This window comes from Emys orbicularis, chromosome 13, assembly GCF_028017835.1.
Source record: "Emys orbicularis isolate rEmyOrb1 chromosome 13, rEmyOrb1.hap1, whole genome shotgun sequence".
NCBI lineage: Eukaryota > Metazoa > Chordata > Testudines > Emydidae > Emys > Emys orbicularis.
Genome location: NC_088695.1, coordinates 17,482,216 through 17,499,681, shown reverse-complemented (window position 1 = coordinate 17,499,681; position 17,466 = coordinate 17,482,216). Strand labels below are relative to the sequence as shown.

The following is a 17,466-nucleotide window of genomic DNA, read 5'->3' as shown; positions in this document are numbered from 1 at the left end:
AGACCTAGATGTACTGTGCTGAGGGATGCTACAAAGAGTTTACAATCTAAGCATAAGACAAGGGGCAAGAGATGGTTACAAGCAGACAACCAGGGGAGTACAAGAAAATTATTGAACTGGTCAGCATGACAGGCTGCTGTCTAACCATTGTCAGCTTTTTTTTAGGCATTACAGCAAAGGAAATTTGTAAGGAGGGTTTTGAAAGAGGATAATGAGCTAGCCCTGTGGATGTTTATGAGGGGCTGCTAGCAAACACAAGAGGCAGAATGGGAGAAAGCACACAGGTGCTTCTCTGAAAACAAGTAGCCAAGGAGGCTGGTATCATGGGCCCGATCAAAGCCAGGTGCTGACATTTAGATATCAAATGAGAGATTATAGGTGGAGTGGGGATGGGCCTTGACAGGGAAGAGAAGGGGATTCAATGGAGGGATGCAAAGTGAGGGATGTTTAATTGCTTGCAGGAGTATAGCATAAATATCCACAGAAATTTTATCAATTTTCCCCTGTGCCTTGCACAGATTTCTTCAGATTTAGGGGAGCAATAGGCAGAAAAATCCATAGAGATTTTGCCAAATTACAGAATTAGGCATTGTACTATGTCTGCTGAGAGGAAGGCAGATAAATGTGTAACCTGGATGTATACAGGGGACTTACCAGAAAAATAACTAACTTGTGTTCAAGTCACTTTGTGTCAACTGATCAAAGGATGGGACAGAAAGATACACAGAATTGTGTCAGACTAGAAATTCATTTCCCCTAGAATTATTAATTACATCTCTCTCAGTATTTGGAACATACTGATTGGTAGGAAGTTTTGAACCACTTTTTTTTTTTCTGAGACCAGCTGGTTCAGGCTATAAAATGAAAGTGCTCACTAGATGACAAGAGCTGCTGGTGGAAACATGGACAGATTCTGTAAGTGAAACTGCTGCGCTGGGATAATTGCTTTGGGGCTAGGAAAGGATGTGTGTTAGTCCATCTTCAGCTGCTTTCTTGTTTTGCATCTTTCTCTTTCTTTTAACCTCTCACTTTTTTTCACTCTTATTTAGATGAATATGTCTTGGGCTTTGTTTTTCAGTGCCCCTTTCTGCTGCCTTGAAGTTGATTCCCACTGATTTCAATGAGCCTTGGATCATGCCCGCTTGGTGGCAATGTGATTTTTTAAAAAGAGGATGCATACCCACCTTTGTGGGTATTTTATGGAAAAATTTGGTCACACTAAGGGCTTGATCCTGAATGATTGAAAGCAATGGCAATTTTGCTTTTAACTTCAATGGCAGAAGGATTAGACTGTAGGACTTTACATGAATCGATTGCTGTTAATTCCGTGTAACCCTCTGAGAAAGTGCCATCCAATAATATGCTGGCGGGTCCCACTTACAACTGTTCCAATGCCAACAATGGTTCCATGAGATTCCTCATGTGAGTCAGGCTTGTTGGATCAGGGTTTAAAGCAAGTCACGTTGTCCAAAGGAAATTTTTGGTACTGTTTAGTTTCTTGAGTGAAACTGGTGCCTGTTTGAGAAGGGAAGAGAAAAAAAAAAAATCTTATTCTGTGGTTCTTTGGGTAATAGCTTCCGCCTGAAACTGGAAACTCTTGAACTGTGTTTTTCTTCACTGTGAACTGAATTTATATGCATTGCTGGTGAATCTGTGTATAGTTTAAAGGATTGTTCTGAATGGGCTGTGATCTACCCTGCTGTTTCTCACGGCATTTCTAGAAAAATAAATTTATTTGAGGAGCACAGAGAGGTCTAATCACCAAAATAGCCAATCGAGTAAAAGCACTGTAGCAGTGTGGAGATTCAATGACTTTAGTGGGAGCAAATTTAGGTCAACACTGAGCCCTTTTGAAAATCTCACCGAGTGTGCCTTAAAGTTTTATTTAAATGTCTTTAATATTCCTTGTTATAAATACTTTTGAACTTTACAGTTAAGTAGCACCCTTCACTACAATCTTGTCCACACTGGGGAAATGTATTAAAAGATTCAAACTGGTTTTAAAATCAGTTTGAAACTAGTTAGAGCCACAATGTAGACAAGGCTCAAGCAGCCAGATTCATTCTTATAATTGGTTTACTTAAGCGTCCTGATAGCCAAATTATTTAAACTGATTGTAAATATGATTATGGCCAACAACAAACTTATCAGCTCTGTGGCTTCAACTGATTTTGAAACTGATCTGAATTTTTTGGGAAAAGATCTGCAATGTGGACAAGACCTTAAAGTTAACAAAGATTTTGTGTCTATTGGGCCAAGACTTTTAACAATGGCTAGTGATTTTGCATGCCTTATTATTTCACAGACCCTAAGTCCAGAGGGGACCATTGTGACCTTCTAGTCTGACACCTGCCTAATTCAAGACATAGAATTTCATCTTCTAATTCCTGCATCAAGCCCATGTCTTGTGGTTTAGCTACAGGGTAAAGAGCAATTTCAGTGTGCCCTAGTTGAGGCATCTTAAAGGAGCTTCATTTTTCAGAAAAGGCTGGACACCTGTTATCTGAAAATGTGCCCCTTTCAAGTGTCCCATGCTGATGTCACACAACATCACTTCTGAAACTCTTGCCCATTATGTTCATTACATTGCAGCTCCTCTCCCCAGGTTGCTACCCTGTCCCTAGGGCTGAGGTATGGCACATCACGGGTGGGACTGACAGACACTCTACCAGCGATGAGTTACATATTTGAGCTTCTCTATCTAGGCTGTCGACGACTCCATGTGTGGTGGATCCAAGAGGTCTCACCCAGGCCTCTCACCTTCATTGTGCTAGGCACTGTGCAAAGATGTTTTAAGTGACAGCCCATTTCCCAAAGATCTTATAATCTGAGGGTAACCATGGTGGGGTGTGAGCAGCAGGAAGGGGTACCTGCCCCTAACACGATTCTGTCCAAGATCCTAGGAATATACTCCTCCCCACCCCATGCTTCCACTGCTGTGGATACCATTCTATTTTTAGCATGCTAGCTCAATAAGAGGGAGCACAGGTCTGTCTACTCAAGCTGGAAATGACACATCCATCTCCAGTGTAGACATACCTTAAAATGATCGTCTTTGTATACTGGTAACGTTAGGAGCTGGTTTGCTCTTATGTATCATCTGGCAATACTCAAGGCTGGTTTGCTGCACACCCTTTGTCAAGGCTGTATCCCTACTTTGAACTTTAGGGTACAAATGTAGGGGCCTGCATGAAAACTGCTAAGCTTATCTACCAGCTTAGCTCTGGTCCGCCGCTGCCACCATCTTAAGAATTCCCTCCCTGGGAAGCCTTGAGAAACCTTTCACCAATTCCCTGGTGAATACAGATCCAAACTGCTTGGATCTTAAACAAGGAGAAATTGACCCTTCCCCCCTCCTTCCTTTCACCAACTCCTGGTGAATACAGATCCAAACCCCCTTTGGATCTTAAAAACAAGGAGAAATTGACCCTTCCCCCCTCCTTCCTTTCACCAACTCCTGGTGAATACAGATCCAAACCCCCTTTGGATCTTAAAAACAAGGAGAAATCAATCAGGTTCTTAAAAAGGAGGCTTTTAATTAAAGCAAAAGGTAAAAATCATCTCTGCAAAATCAGTATGGAAAATAACTTTACAGGGTAATCAAACTTAAAGAGCTCAGAGGAATCCCCTCTGTCTTAGGTTCAAAGTATAGCAAACAAGGAAAGCACTCTAGTAAAAGGTACATTTACAAGCTGAGAAAACAAAGTAAATCTAAGACGCCTTGCCTGGCTTTTACTTACAATTTTGAAATAAGAGAGACTTGTTTAGAAAGATGGGGAGAACCTGGATTGATGTCTGGTCCCTCTCAGTCCCAAGAGCGAACAACCCCTTAAACAAAGGACACACACAAAAGCCTTTCCCCCCCCCCAAGATTTGAAAGTATCTTGTCCCCTTATTGGTCCTTGGGGTCAGGTGTCAGCCAGGTTACCCGAGCTTCTTAACCCTTTACAGGTAAAAGGATTTGGAGTCTCTGGCTAGGAGGGATTTCATAGCACTGTACACAGGAGAGCTGTCACCCTTCCCTTTATAGTTATGACACGCCCCCCAAATCACAGATAGTGTTGGACGTCCGGTTCCACACTGGCTGTGATTTCTTCCTGGAGCTCTAGGAGAAAACAGAGTTAATAAAACACATGTACCTTTAGACATACTAGTGATTATATAAAAACTAACAATATGTTTTATTTCAAGAACAATTGTTAACCAGTTAACTCTGGGAAACTTTCCCGGGAGAGTGCATCAGCCACTTTGTTAGAAGCTCCCGAAATGTGTTGTATTTCAAAATCAAAATCTTGGAGAGCTAAACTCCACCGAAGAAGTTTTTTGTTATTTCCCTTGGCGGTATGAAGCCACTGTAGCGCAGCATGGTCTGTTTGTAGTTGGAAACGTCGTCCCCAAACATATGGGCGTAACTTTTCCAGCGCGTACACAATGGCGTAGCATTCCTTTTCGCTGATTGACCAGTGGCTTTCCCTCTCAGACAGTTTCTTGCTGAGAAACACGACAGGATGGAATTCTTGATCCGGTCCTTCCTGCATTAAAACTGCTCCCACGCCTCGCTCGGAAGCATCTGTGGTTACTAGGAACGGTTTGTCAAAGTCTGGGGCCCTTAGCACAGGGTCAGACATGAGTGTTGCCTTAAGCTGGTTAAAGGCCTTTTGACACTTATCAGTCCACTGAACTGCATTTGGCTGTTTCTTTCTGGTTAGGTCTGTCAGCGGGGCGGCGATTTGGCTGTAGTGTGGTACAAATCGCCTATAATATCCGGCCAAGCCTAAGAAGGATTGGACCTGTTTCTTTGACTTTGGAACCGGCCACTTTTGGATAGCATCCACTTTGGCCTGTAGGGGATTTATAGTTCCTTGACCCACCTGGTGCCCCAGGTATGTCACTCTGTTTTGGCCTATTTGACACTTTTTAGCCTTAACAGTTAGTCCTGCCTGCCGGATGCGCTCGAAGACTTTTTTCAGGTGCTCCAGGTGTTGTCCATGAATCAGAAAAAATGGCCACATCATCGAGATAGGCAACTGCAGATTCTCCCAATCCCGCTAAGAGACCATCTACAAGTCTTTGGAAGGTGGCGGGTGCATTTCGCAACCCGAAAGGGAGTACATTGAATTCATACACCCCTGCCTGGGTGACGAAGGCGGACCTTTCCTTAGCGGGTTCATCTAGTGGTACTTGCCAGTACCCCTTGGTTAAGTCTAAAGTAGAGATGAATTGGGCATGTCCCAATTTCTCCAATACCTCATCTGTGTGTGGCATTGGATAGTTGTCAGGACGAGTTACAGCATTTAGCTTACGGTAGTCCACGCAAAAGCGTATTTCCCCATCTGGTTTGGGAACGAGAACCACTGGAGATGCCCATGCACTGGTAGAGGGGCGGATTATACCCATCTGTAGCATGTCCCGGATCTCCCTTTGTATAGCCGCTTGGGCATGAGGTGACTCCCGGTAGGGTGGGGTTCTAATTGGGTGAGCATTACCTGTGTCAATGGAGTGGTATGCCCGTTCGGTCCGTCCTGGAGTGGCTGAGAAAATCGGTGCAAAGCTTGTGCACAGCTCCTTTATCTGCTGTCGCTGCAGACGTCCCAGGGTCGTGGAGAGGTTCACCTCTTCCACGCCACCATTCCTTTTTCCTTCATAGTAGACACCTGCAGGCCACTCCGCGTCATCAGTTTCCTGGGCTGTAAACTGGCAAACGTTTAATTCTCTAGAATAAAAGGGCTTAAGAGAATTAACATGGTATACCTTAGGCTTTATGTTGGAGGTGGGGGAGGCTATGAGATAGTTAACAGCTCCTAGGCGCTCCTGGACCGTGAATGGTCCTTCCCACGACGCTTCCATTTTATGGGCCTGGAGCGCCTTTAAGACCATGACTTGGTCTCCTACTTTGAAGGACCGTTCTCTGGAATGTTTATCATACCAGGCCTTTTGCTCTTCCTGAGCATCCTTTACGTTTTCTTTAGCAAGGGCTAAAGAGTGTCGGAGGGTGTTTTGTAGGTTGCTTACAAAGTCTAGAATGTTAGTTCCTGGAGAAGGCGTAAACCCCTCCCATTGCTGCTTCACCAACTGTAATGGCCCCTTAACCTCGCGGCCATACACAAGTTCAAATGGTGAAAACCCTAAACTGGGATGTGGTACAGCCCTGTAGGCAAAAAGCAACTGCTGCAACACTAGGTCCCAATCATTGGAGTGTTCATTTACGAATTTACGTATCATGGCCCCCAAAGTTCCATTAAACCTCTCCACCAGACCATTGGTTTGATGGTGATGAGGGGTGGCAACCAAGTGATTCACCCCATGAGCTTTCCACAGGTTTTTCATGTTCCCTGCCAGGAAATTAGTTCCCGAATCTGTAAGTATGTCGGAGGGCCACCCTACCCTGGCAAAAATGTCTGCCAATGCCTGGCACACACTTTTAGTCTTGGTGTTGCTTAAGGGTACAGCTTCCGGCCATCGGGTAGCAAAATCCATGAAAGTCAGTACGTACTGCTTTCCTCTGGGTGTCTTCTTTGGGAAAGGACCCAGAATATCCACAGCTACTTGCTGAAATGGGACCTCAATTATGGGTAGTGGCTGGAGAGGGGCTTTAACCTGGTCTTGGGGCTTTCCCACTCGTTGGCACACCTCACAAGACCGGACATAATTAGCAACATCCTTGCCCATTCCCTCCCAGTGGAAGGACTTCCCCAACCGGTCTTTGGTTCTGTTCACCCCAGAATGGCCACCGGGATGATCATGGGCTAAGCTCAAGAGTTTTACCCGATACTTAGTGGGAACTACCAGCTGTCTTTGAGGATGCCAGTCTTCCTGGTGCCCACCAGAAAGAGTCTCCTTGTATAAAAGTCCTTTTTCTACAACAAACCGGGATCGGTTAGAAGAGCTGAGAGGCGGTGGGGTGCTCCGTGCCGCCGCCCAAGCTTTTTGAAGGCTGTCATCTGCTTCCTGCTCGGCCTGGAACTGTTCCCTTGATGCTGGAGACATCAGTTCCTCCTTGGACTGTGGACTGGGGCTTGGTCCCTCTGGAAGCGATGCAGGTGTTGGGGCTTTTTCCATTGACTGTGAACCGCTGTCCGCTGGTGCACTATGTGGTATTTCAGGCTCTGGCTGAGCCTCTTGGGTAGGGTTATCTGCTGCTTCCGCCAGTTTAGGCTCGCTGGTGCCCTCTGGCATTGGAGTTGTAGACGGGGCTGCAAGCGCTGGACTCAGTGCTGGCAATGGTTCTGGTGCTGGTTGCGTTGCCAGTTCCGGTTCTGGGACTGGCTTTGGCTGGGTCTCTGGGATTGGATCCATTACGGCTGTTGCAGTCGTTGGCAGGGGATCCGGTTCCACCACCTGTGTTTGGGTCTCCGGTAACACAGACGGGGTCCTGGTGGACGGCTCAGGAACAGGGATGGGGGTGAAAGCTTGCTTAGTCTGGCTGCGGGTGACTATTCCCACCCTCTTGGCTAGCTTCACATGGTTGGCCAAGTCTTCCCCCAGCAGCATGGGAATGGGATAATTGTCATAGACTGCAAAATTCCACATTCCTGACCAGCCCTTGTATTGGACATGCAACTTGGCTGTAGGCAAGGTTACAGACTGTGACACGAAGGGTTGAATTGTCACTGTAGCCTCCGGGTTGATGAGTTTGGGGTCCACTAGGGATTGGTGAATAGTTGACACTTGTGCCCCAGTGTCCCTCCAAGCGATAACCTTCTTTCCGCCCACTCTCAAGGTTTCCCTTCGCTCCGAGGGTATGAGAGAGGCATCTGGGTCTGGGGTTCTTTGGTGTGATTGGGGTGTAATGAACTGTAATCGGTTGGGGTTCTTGGGGCAGTGAGCCTTTATATGCCCCAGTTCATTACATTTAAAACATCGCCCTGCTAAGGTATCACCGGGGCGATGTTGGTTGATGGAGACTGGTGTGGTGGGGTGAGAAGGCGTCTGGGGTTTCCCTTGGGATGTGGGTGGGGCCTTGGGTTGTCCCCGGTGATAAGGTTTTGTTTCGGCTTGCCCCTTCTGATATTCGCTCCAACTGCTACTAGCTTTTTTCTTTTCTGTCACCTCCACCCATTTGGCTCCAATCTCCCCCGCCTCGGTTACAGTTTTGGGCTTCCCATCTAGGATGTACCTTTCTATTTCCTCAGGAACACCCTCTAAAAACTGCTCCATTTGCAATAGGAAGGGCAACTCTTCCGTAGATTTAACATTTGCTCCTGATATCCAGGCATCCCAATTTTTCCCAATGTGGTAGGCATGTCGGGTAAATGACACATCAGGTTTCCACCTTAGGGCTCTGAACCGCCGACGGGCATGCTCAGGTGTTAGCCCCATTCTGATTCTGGCCTTGTTTTTAAAAAGTTCATAACTGTTCATGTGTTCCTTAGGCATTTCAGCCGCCACCTCTGCTAAGGGTCCACTGAGCTGCGGCCTCAGCTCTACCATGTACTGGGTTGAAGGGATGTTGTATCCAAGGCAGGCCCTTTCAAAATTTTCTAAGAAGGCCTCAGTATCATCGCCTGCCTTGTAGGTGGGGAATTTCCTGGGATGGGAAGTGGTACCTGGAGAGGAGTTGTTAGGATGGTCTGATGCACCCTGCCTAGTCCTGGCTGCTTCCAGTTCCATCTCTTTTTCTCTCAGCTCCATCTCTCTTTTATGGGCCTCCTGTTTGGCTTTTTCTTCTCTTTCTCTCAGCTCCATCTCTCTTTTATGGGCCTCCTCTTGGGCTTTCTCTTCTCTGTCTCTCAGCTCCATCTCTCTCTTGTGGGCCCCCTCTTTGGCTTTCTCTTCTTTGTCTCTCAGCTCTATCTCTTTTTCTTTCAGCTCCATAGCTCTCTTGTGGGCCTCCTCTTTAGCTTTTTCTTCTTTGGTAGTCATTTTCCTGGTTTTCTTGTGCTGGGTCACACCCCTCTGCAGTTGACTGAAACTGGGATGTATTTAGCTCAGGCTCCTGCTGAGTGCTGCTGAGTTAACAGAGACTTTCTAACAAGCTACTCCCGAGGATGTAAAAAGAAAAAAAACACAATTCAGATTGTAAATTACCTTTACCAGATCAAAGTTTGCTCACTGATTGAACCGTTCTCTTAACAAAGGACCTTGTTAAAAAAAACTTAACACCTCTGCCTTCAGGCAAGGAGAGATAAGATATGCATCTACCTTCAGCTCTGCTTTCCAAGCAGCTAGAAGGAAAAAAAAATCTCTTCCTGGCTTTTGGGTTTAAAACGATCTCCACCGCTGTGCCACCATGTCAAGGCTGTATCCCTACTTTGAACTTTAGGGTACAAATGTAGGGGCCTGCATGAAAACTGCTAAGCTTATCTACCAGCTTAGCTCTGGTCCGCCGCTGCCACCATCTTAAGAATTCCCTCCCTGGGAAGCCTTGAGAAACCTTTCACCAATTCCCTGGTGAATACAGATCCAAACTGCTTGGATCTTAAACAAGGAGAAATTGACCCTTCCCCCCTCCTTCCTTTCACCAACTCCTGGTGAATACAGATCCAAACCCCCTTTGGATCTTAAAAACAAGGAGAAATCAATCAGGTTCTTAAAAAGGAGGCTTTTAATTAAAGCAAAAGGTAAAAATCATCTCTGCAAAATCAGTATGGAAAATAACTTTACAGGGTAATCAAACTTAAAGAGCTCAGAGGAATCCCCTCTGTCTTAGGTTCAAAGTATAGCAAACAAGGAAAGCACTCTAGTAAAAGGTACATTTACAAGCTGAGAAAACAAAGTAAATCTAAGACGCCTTGCCTGGCTTTTACTTACAATTTTGAAATAAGAGAGACTTGTTTAGAAAGATGGGGAGAACCTGGATTGATGTCTGGTCCCTCTCAGTCCCAAGAGCGAACAACCCCTTAAACAAAGGACACACACAAAAGCCTTTCCCCCCCCCCCAAGATTTGAAAGTATCTTGTCCCCTTATTGGTCCTTGGGGTCAGGTGTCAGCCAGGTTACCCGAGCTTCTTAACCCTTTACAGGTAAAAGGATTTGGAGTCTCTGGCTAGGAGGGATTTCATAGCACTGTACACAGGAGAGCTGTCACCCTTTCCTTTATAGTTATGACACCCTTGTATGGATTTTAGCTCTGCTGTGGGCTGATTGGTGTCATTTCAGGGATGCCACCTGCCATCTGGGTTTCAGAAAATGAGTTTGCTTCCCTGACTGCATCATTCATTAACTACACCTCACTTCTCTTTGTCCATATGTCCCCAGCACTTTCCAGGCTGTTTCTCCTTGTGGCTGTACTATGGTCTGAGAGTTTCTCTAGTTTTCTTGAAACTTGCCTTGATGATCCCGACTACGATGAGCTGGTGAAGATTGCAGAAAACGGGCTTGGAAAGGCAGCTCATCCAGTGAAGGTGGTCATTGTAGGGGCAGGCATAAGTGGACTCACTGCTGCCAAACTGCTCAGAGATGCCGGTCACATGGTAATTCTATGCACAGAGACGTGTCAGAGCCAGGCAGGGAGTCAGTGCTGGCTTGAGTATTTTTCATTATTTCTTTTCTGAGGAATAAAGGTTATTAGGCTAAAGAATGGTTAAAATGAAACAAGGGGAATTCACAAGAACTAAGAAAGAAAGAAAGAAAAGGCTCATTAACAAAGGAAGAGATTTTTCAAAGGCAATAATGGGACTTTAAGTGCCCAACTCCCATTGTATTTCAATAGGATTTAGGCTCCCTCTTCCCATTTCTATCTTGGAACATTTCCCTGAACCTTCGTTAATTAAAAGCTGGAGGAGTTACAGTAACTATCGTAAGAAACAGGAAAAGGAACAAATCCCCCAAAAGCTACAGTTTCAAAATTACCCTATCCATTCGAAAGTGGCAAGTCACAGGAATAACTTTGAAATTTCAATATCCGTACGGAGGATACATTCTCTCACAGAAATCTAAGCATGTGAACATTGATATGCTATTGGTAGCCTTCAGTCTGCCTTCTTTTTATGTTCTTTTCAGGCCAGAAATAACAGGGGTGAATTTCAGCCCAGTGGAGACATACCTTTAAATGATTTTCATCCCTGTTTACAGAGGAGTCAGTGCAAGACTTATGACCTATTTAACTCCCACATAAATCCATTTTTCTTTAAGGCCAGGATGTGTGTAGAAGCCTAAGGAGTTGAAAATCCCAGTCCCAGTTATTTGTGAATTCTGAGGACCCTGATGCTTTGGAAAACTTACAGGCAAAATGTACAAACTTGGGTGCTTAAAGTTAAGCACTTACAGGAAGGTTTTCAAAAGCACAGTGATAGTTACATACAGCTTGAGAAAATCTTCCCTCAAAATCCTTATGCCGACGTGTAAGGCTCACTATAAATTCTTTGCCAGGATAGCTATTCCAGCACAGCCGCCTAGGTTAGATGTAGCTTATGCTGACAGAAAGAGTTTTTTCTGTCAGTATGGTAACTCCACCTCCCCAAATGGCGTTAGTTGTGTCAACAGAAGCACTCTTGTGTTGTCCTAGCTATGTTTACACTGGGGGTTTTGCCAGCATACTTACGTTGCCTGGGGTGTGTGGTTTTTCATGCCCCTGACAAACACAGCTAGGCCGACAAACCCTGGTACTGTAGAACTGGCTCTCAGATTTTCAGATGCACTCAGAGTTGGCATCACTCTGCTCCCATTGACTGCAGTGGGTGCAGTTCAACCAAGATGGAGTGCTTTTGAAAATCCCACCTTAAAAGGGTGCAATTTTCAGAGGTACAATGTACATAATGTTAGGAACTGGTGGGTGCAGAGCCATCAGGACACTTATTTAGGTGCCTGAATGTAGATTCAGTTACCTAATTTTAGTCACCAAGGTTTGAAAGTTTTGTCCTTTGTGCCTAAAATTGTGCAGGTGCCACATAAGTGAGTGGAAATGATGTTCCATGCTTGTTCCTAGGTTACAGTTCTGGAAGCCAGTGGTCGTGTGGGAGGACGAGTCAGGACCTATCGAGATGAGACACAAGATTGGTATGTGGAGTTGGGAGCCATGCGTTTGCCAAGCACCCACAGGTAATACAGTTTCTACTCCTCAGCCATGTAAGTTGTTTGGTAAAGGAACAACCCAGTTTTGCAGAATTCTGCTATGGTTAGGGATAAGATCAAACATCCTAAAAGAACTTGCTGCTAGATGTAATATTTCCTGCCGTAACTAGTCTCAGTGACCTGGGTAGGATTATGGCCAATAGTAAATAATGAACTGAGCAATAAGTGTTTTCAGGAACAGGGCCTCGTTATGGAACTGGCGGCTTGTGAGTGCATGGTCGAACTTCCATGAAACCAATGGAAAAATTCCAATTTACGTTAATGGAAGTTGTATCAGGCCCTGAGTCAAAAGAAAGCCAGACAATAGATATGGGCTCTTCATTAGCCAAAGTGATTTGAAATGAGTTGCATTGTTTCATAAAACACTGCACCCAATTGTTTTGTGAGGAAGTATAAGAACAAGAATAGAATAGAATAGCATAGAATAGAATCTTTTTCAGCACAATTATATGGTACAAAAGCTTATTAAAACAAACAAACAAACACAAAAAGCTGTATCATAAATATACCCTAACTACAAAGGAAACTACCATGAACTGAGACTACAATTTAGAAGCAGAACAACTAGATGAGATTATTATAGACAACATCTGTGGTTACCAGTCAATATGCCAAGCCCTCAGCTACTATATAGCTGGTAGCCCCCTTGTAGTCAATGGAACTACATCAGTTTACATCAGGATCAGGATCTAGATCTATCTATCATATTCCTACAGCATTAATAACAGTAGTTGGAATCAGGAAAGTTCAATAAGGGAATGACATCAATAACATACTTACAACTGTATTATTTGTATAGCCAGTAGAGAGTATAATTTATTTTCTTATTTTTGACTCTCTCTTTTCCCCTTTTCTCTCCCCTTTCTTTCTTTTGCAGTATTGTTCGTGCATTTATTAGTCAATTCTCCCTTAAGCTAAACAAGTTCTCTGAGACGGATGACAACGCCTGGTATTTGGTTAATGGTGTCAGGACAACAGCTGGGAATGTCAAAAAGAACCCAGATATCTTGAGTTATACTCTGGCTCCCTCAGAGAAAGGCAAATCTGCCAAGGAACTTTATAAAGAAATTCTGCATGAGGTATGTTTATTGGTCAATTGTATAAAGGAAAGTAAATTACCAGGCCTGATTCTGAAAAATGGCCCTAACTTCTACTGCAGCACAGGGGGTCTCTTCTTCTGTAGTATGTGCTGGTCTCCTCGTCTCTTTTCCCAACACAACCCTTCTCAACACCATTCCAATCCAGAATACATCCGGTGTTAGGAGAATCTGAGCTATAATTCCCCTTGTTGTGGTATGAAGGGGATTTACCAGGGCAGATTATCTGGCCCTGGTTCTCTTTTCACTTTCACCCATGTGAATCAGGAGTAACGACATGTGATCTCTCTCCCCCCTCCCCCCCCGGAGCTGTGGGTGCTTGCCACTTCTGAAAAGAAACACTTGTTTTTGATTCCTACACAGTGAACTCGGGATCAAATCCTGCCATTTAACTACAGCAGGGCTGGAGACTATGCCATGCAACTCAGTTCCATTCACTGGGGTCTCATGGATACACACAGGAATTAGGGTCTAGTAGATAGGGCATTGCATTAGGACTTTGGGATCAGTTGCTGCTATAGCTATGTGCTCTGTGAAATGGAGCTGATTCTTCCCTACCTCAAAAGAATATTTTGGGAATAAAATCCATCAGTGATTATGAAGTCTGCAGATATCATGCAAGTATCTGCCTAGATAGATAGGAGAACAGAATTTGGTCCAGTGTTTTTGTGAACATATTTCTCTTTCTGTCTATGAATGTTTCCATGCATGGTTCCAAAACAGGCCATAGAGAAGTTCCAGAGCAGAGATTGTGAAAAGTTGCTGGATCGGTATGACAGCTTTTCCACCAAGGTAATGGATATGGGCCTTCGAGTACCTTTAAATCCAAATATTTAGGGAAAGTCTGAAATTATTGCTCTGAGCAGGGCCGACTCCAGGCACCAGCCAACCAAGCACGTGCTTGGGGCAGCATCTTGTAAGGGGCGGCCATTCTTGGTTTGGCAGGGCAGCGCTCGTTTTTTTTTTTTTTTTTTTGGTTCGGTGGGGTGGCGCTCATTTTTTGTTGTTGTTGTTGTTGTTGTTTTTGTTTCAGCGGGGTGGCGCTCCGGGGGGGGGGGGGTTGATTTTCTTTTTGGTTCGGTGGGGCGGCGCTCGGGGGGGGTTGTTTTTGGTTTGGCGGGGCGGCACTTTTTTTTTGCTTGGGCACCAAAAACGTTAGAGCCGGCCCTGGCTCTGAGAGTGGTGTAAAATGCACCTGTTTATCCCAATGAAACCTAATGATACCAGTTTTCATGTCGAGGCTGTCCTTTATTCAAAGCACCAATAAAGGAATGAGGGAAAACATCATATTATGAAGCTCTGCACAGTCTATTAGGATTAGCGTTTCCTTTTGGCAGCCTCAGTGGGCAGGGTTTTGTTTGTGCCAAGATTATGGAAAATAAAGGACTAAGTGCCAGAAATTTCATATTTCCTTCAATTATTATTTTCATATTTTTATGCTGGAAGGTGTTAATGGTGGCGATCAAACATATCTTTAGTCTATAGGTTATCCACAGACCTGGTTAAAGTCGATGGGCATGCTAAACACATTTCATTCAGGTAAAATGGAAGAAGCAATTCAGCTCCTTTCTGGAGTTAGATAGTTGGAGGCAGTGGAAGCCACTGCGCAAGGCACTATCAGGCTGCATGGGTAGGCCAATCATAAGCTAAGCTGTGGGGGTTGATGGTTTCCCTAGGATTGATTGCAGAGGTTAGGTGGTTGATTGTTTGCAGCTGAGTCTGTGTGTGAGACGGGGAGAAAGCCAGGAGAAAAAGAGAGTAGCAGTGGTTAACATGGCCGTTTGAGACAAGGATAGAGCTTCTTTGGGTCACAGTATTTGCTGGAAATGCAGACTTTGATTGCTGAGCAGGGACATTGCCTCCTGTTGACTGTTTCTACTGTGTTCAGGAAAACAGGACTCTGTATCCATTCTTTTTAAATTGGCAGGATTGCACCAAAGAAAGACCTGACTCACATCCTCAATCTCTTTTTCAAACAGAAAGAACCAAGCAAGGCCTTGGATATTGGCAATGGCTCAGGCCAAAAAAGGGCAACAGTATCATCACAATATAAAACTTGAAAATAACCCTTTATCTTCTCCTTCCTCATGAAAGTCAAATCTTTCCCCAATGATACCTCCATAAATGTGCTTCTTGTGCCTAAAGAGAGAACAACTTTCCTCCCTTTCCTCCCCTCCCAGGAGTACTTGATTAAAGAAGGGAATTTAAGCCATGGGGCTGTACAGATGATCGGAGACTTGATGAATGAGGATGCTGGATTCCACATGTCATTTCTTAACTCTCTCATGGAGTTTAATATCTTCTTTCATGAAGACGGGTGAGAAACAAATGTACTTATATTGCAAGGTCTTTGGGGCATGGCTACATCTTTTATTCTACATGTGTGTACTTTACCTAGGACAATGGGGCCCTCCATTGTTGGCCTCTGGGGGTACATCTATATTGCCAGTAGGTTGCCCATGGCAATGAGTCTCCTAGGTCAGGCTGAGAGACTTAGGCTAGTGGCGATTTTACTAGCACTGTACAAATAGCTGTGTAGACAGCACTCTGAAGTTGCAGCTTGGGCTGGAGCTTGGGCTCTGTAGCCTCGGGAGATGGGCTGGCTTGAGAGCCTGAGTTCTAGCCCAAGCCGCAACCTCAAAGCACTGTCTACACAGCTATTTCTACAGCGCTTCTGCAAACCCCGCTACCCCAAGCCTCTCGACCCGGGCTGGGAGTCTTGATACCACTGGCAGTGTAGATGTACCCTTTGTTGGACGATTTGGGTGGTGGCAGCATACTGATCTAAGCTGGTAATTAAGCTTAGGGGTTTTCATGCAGGTCCCCACATCTGTACCCTAAAGTTCAGAGCGGGGGTGAAACCTATGACATCCCCCTTCTCTAAAATGACAATAATAAACCTTTTTTGGTCTGTCTTGTCTAGCTGGAGCATAAACTCTTTGAGGCAGGATCTGTCTCAGACACAGACCCTACCTCCAAGGGGGCCCCACTTTATTGTCCCTAAAAGCAATCGTAATACTGCTACTAATGTAATTCTTTCACATGTCACCTCTTATTTCTTTCAGTTTTGATGAGATCACAGGGGGATTTGACCAATTGCCCCTTGCCTTCTACCAGTCTATGCCTGGAGTTCTCCACCTGAACTGCACAGTAGAGAAGATAATATCCAAGGATAACAAGGTCCAAGTATTATACTGTGGTGCACATGACACATGTAGCCCCTCCTCAGTGATGGCTGACTATGTCCTTGTCACAGCCACAGCAAAAGCCACGAGACTTATCAAATTTCTGCCACCGCTTTCCTCCAATAAGACCCATGCTCTGCGCTCCATTCACTATGCCACCGCTACCAAGGTTGCCTTGGCCTGCACTGAAAAGTTCTGGGAGAAGGATGGGATTCGAGGTGGGCCATCAGTCACAGATCGTCCTTCTAGATTCATCTACTATCCCAACCACAACTTCTCTAGTGGGGTGGGGGTGATTGTGGCTTCCTACACGTGGAACGACGACGCTGAATTCTTTCTTTCCATGAGTGACGAGAAGTGCATTGATGTGGTACTGGAGGACCTGGCAGAAATCCACAACAAATCCACAAAGTATCTCCGGTCTGTCTGTAATAAACATGTGATACAGAGATGGAACCTGGACAAACATTCCATGGGAGCATTTGCCTCGTTCACCCCCTACCAGTTTGCTGACTATTCCGGGCCTTTGTTTCAGAATGAAGGGAGGGTCCACTTTGCAGGAGAACACACAGCCCAGCCTCACGCCTGGATCGACACTGCTATGAAATCTGCTGTGAGAGCAGCAAGGAACATCCACTTGGCTAGCAATCTGTCGTGGGGGAAACATCAGCTGCAGAAGCAGCAAGAACAACAAGAGCAGAAGCAGGAAAGGGATGACTGGGTTCAAAAAGTTGAACTTTAATTGCTTTATGGGTGTTTAAGGAAGGCACAACTGAGGAGGGAATTAGAAACTGCACTGCTAATCTCCTTCAGGGGGCCAGATCCTCAACTGGTGTAAATTGGTGTATTTCCATTGAAGTCAATAGAGCTAAACCACTCAACACCAGTAGATGATCTGGTCCCAAATCCGGTGTATGTAAATTGAGATTGTTCTGTCTCCTTTGAAATATTAAATAAAACTACTACAGTATACAAATCATTGGTTTCATTAATCAAAATCATTACTGATCAAATACAAAGCACTAACCTGTTCTTTATAAATAGAAAAAATAATTGTTCTTTAGCATCCTATCAACAAAGGAATAGATGGAAATAATCCAATATTGCTTTTATTTTGTTCATTAGTTGTAAAGTATGATAATTTGCAGTAGTGATGCTATGGAATAGGTAAG

At 44.8% G+C, this 17,466-nt stretch overlaps 1 protein-coding gene across 1 annotated transcript; it reads left to right on the top strand.

Annotated features, from left to right (window-relative positions):
* The first annotated feature begins 878 nt into the window (after window positions 1–878).
* On the top strand, window positions 879–17,036 carry LOC135887524 (L-amino-acid oxidase-like). The gene is made up of 7 exons (XM_065415254.1): window positions 879–915; window positions 10,198–10,412; window positions 11,867–11,979; window positions 12,890–13,091; window positions 13,833–13,901; window positions 15,290–15,426; window positions 16,175–17,036. Exons 1-7 carry the CDS (start codon window positions 879–881, stop codon window positions 17,034–17,036), a joined length of 1,635 nt encoding a protein of 544 aa, XP_065271326.1.
* Window positions 17,037–17,466: the final 430 nt, after the last annotated feature.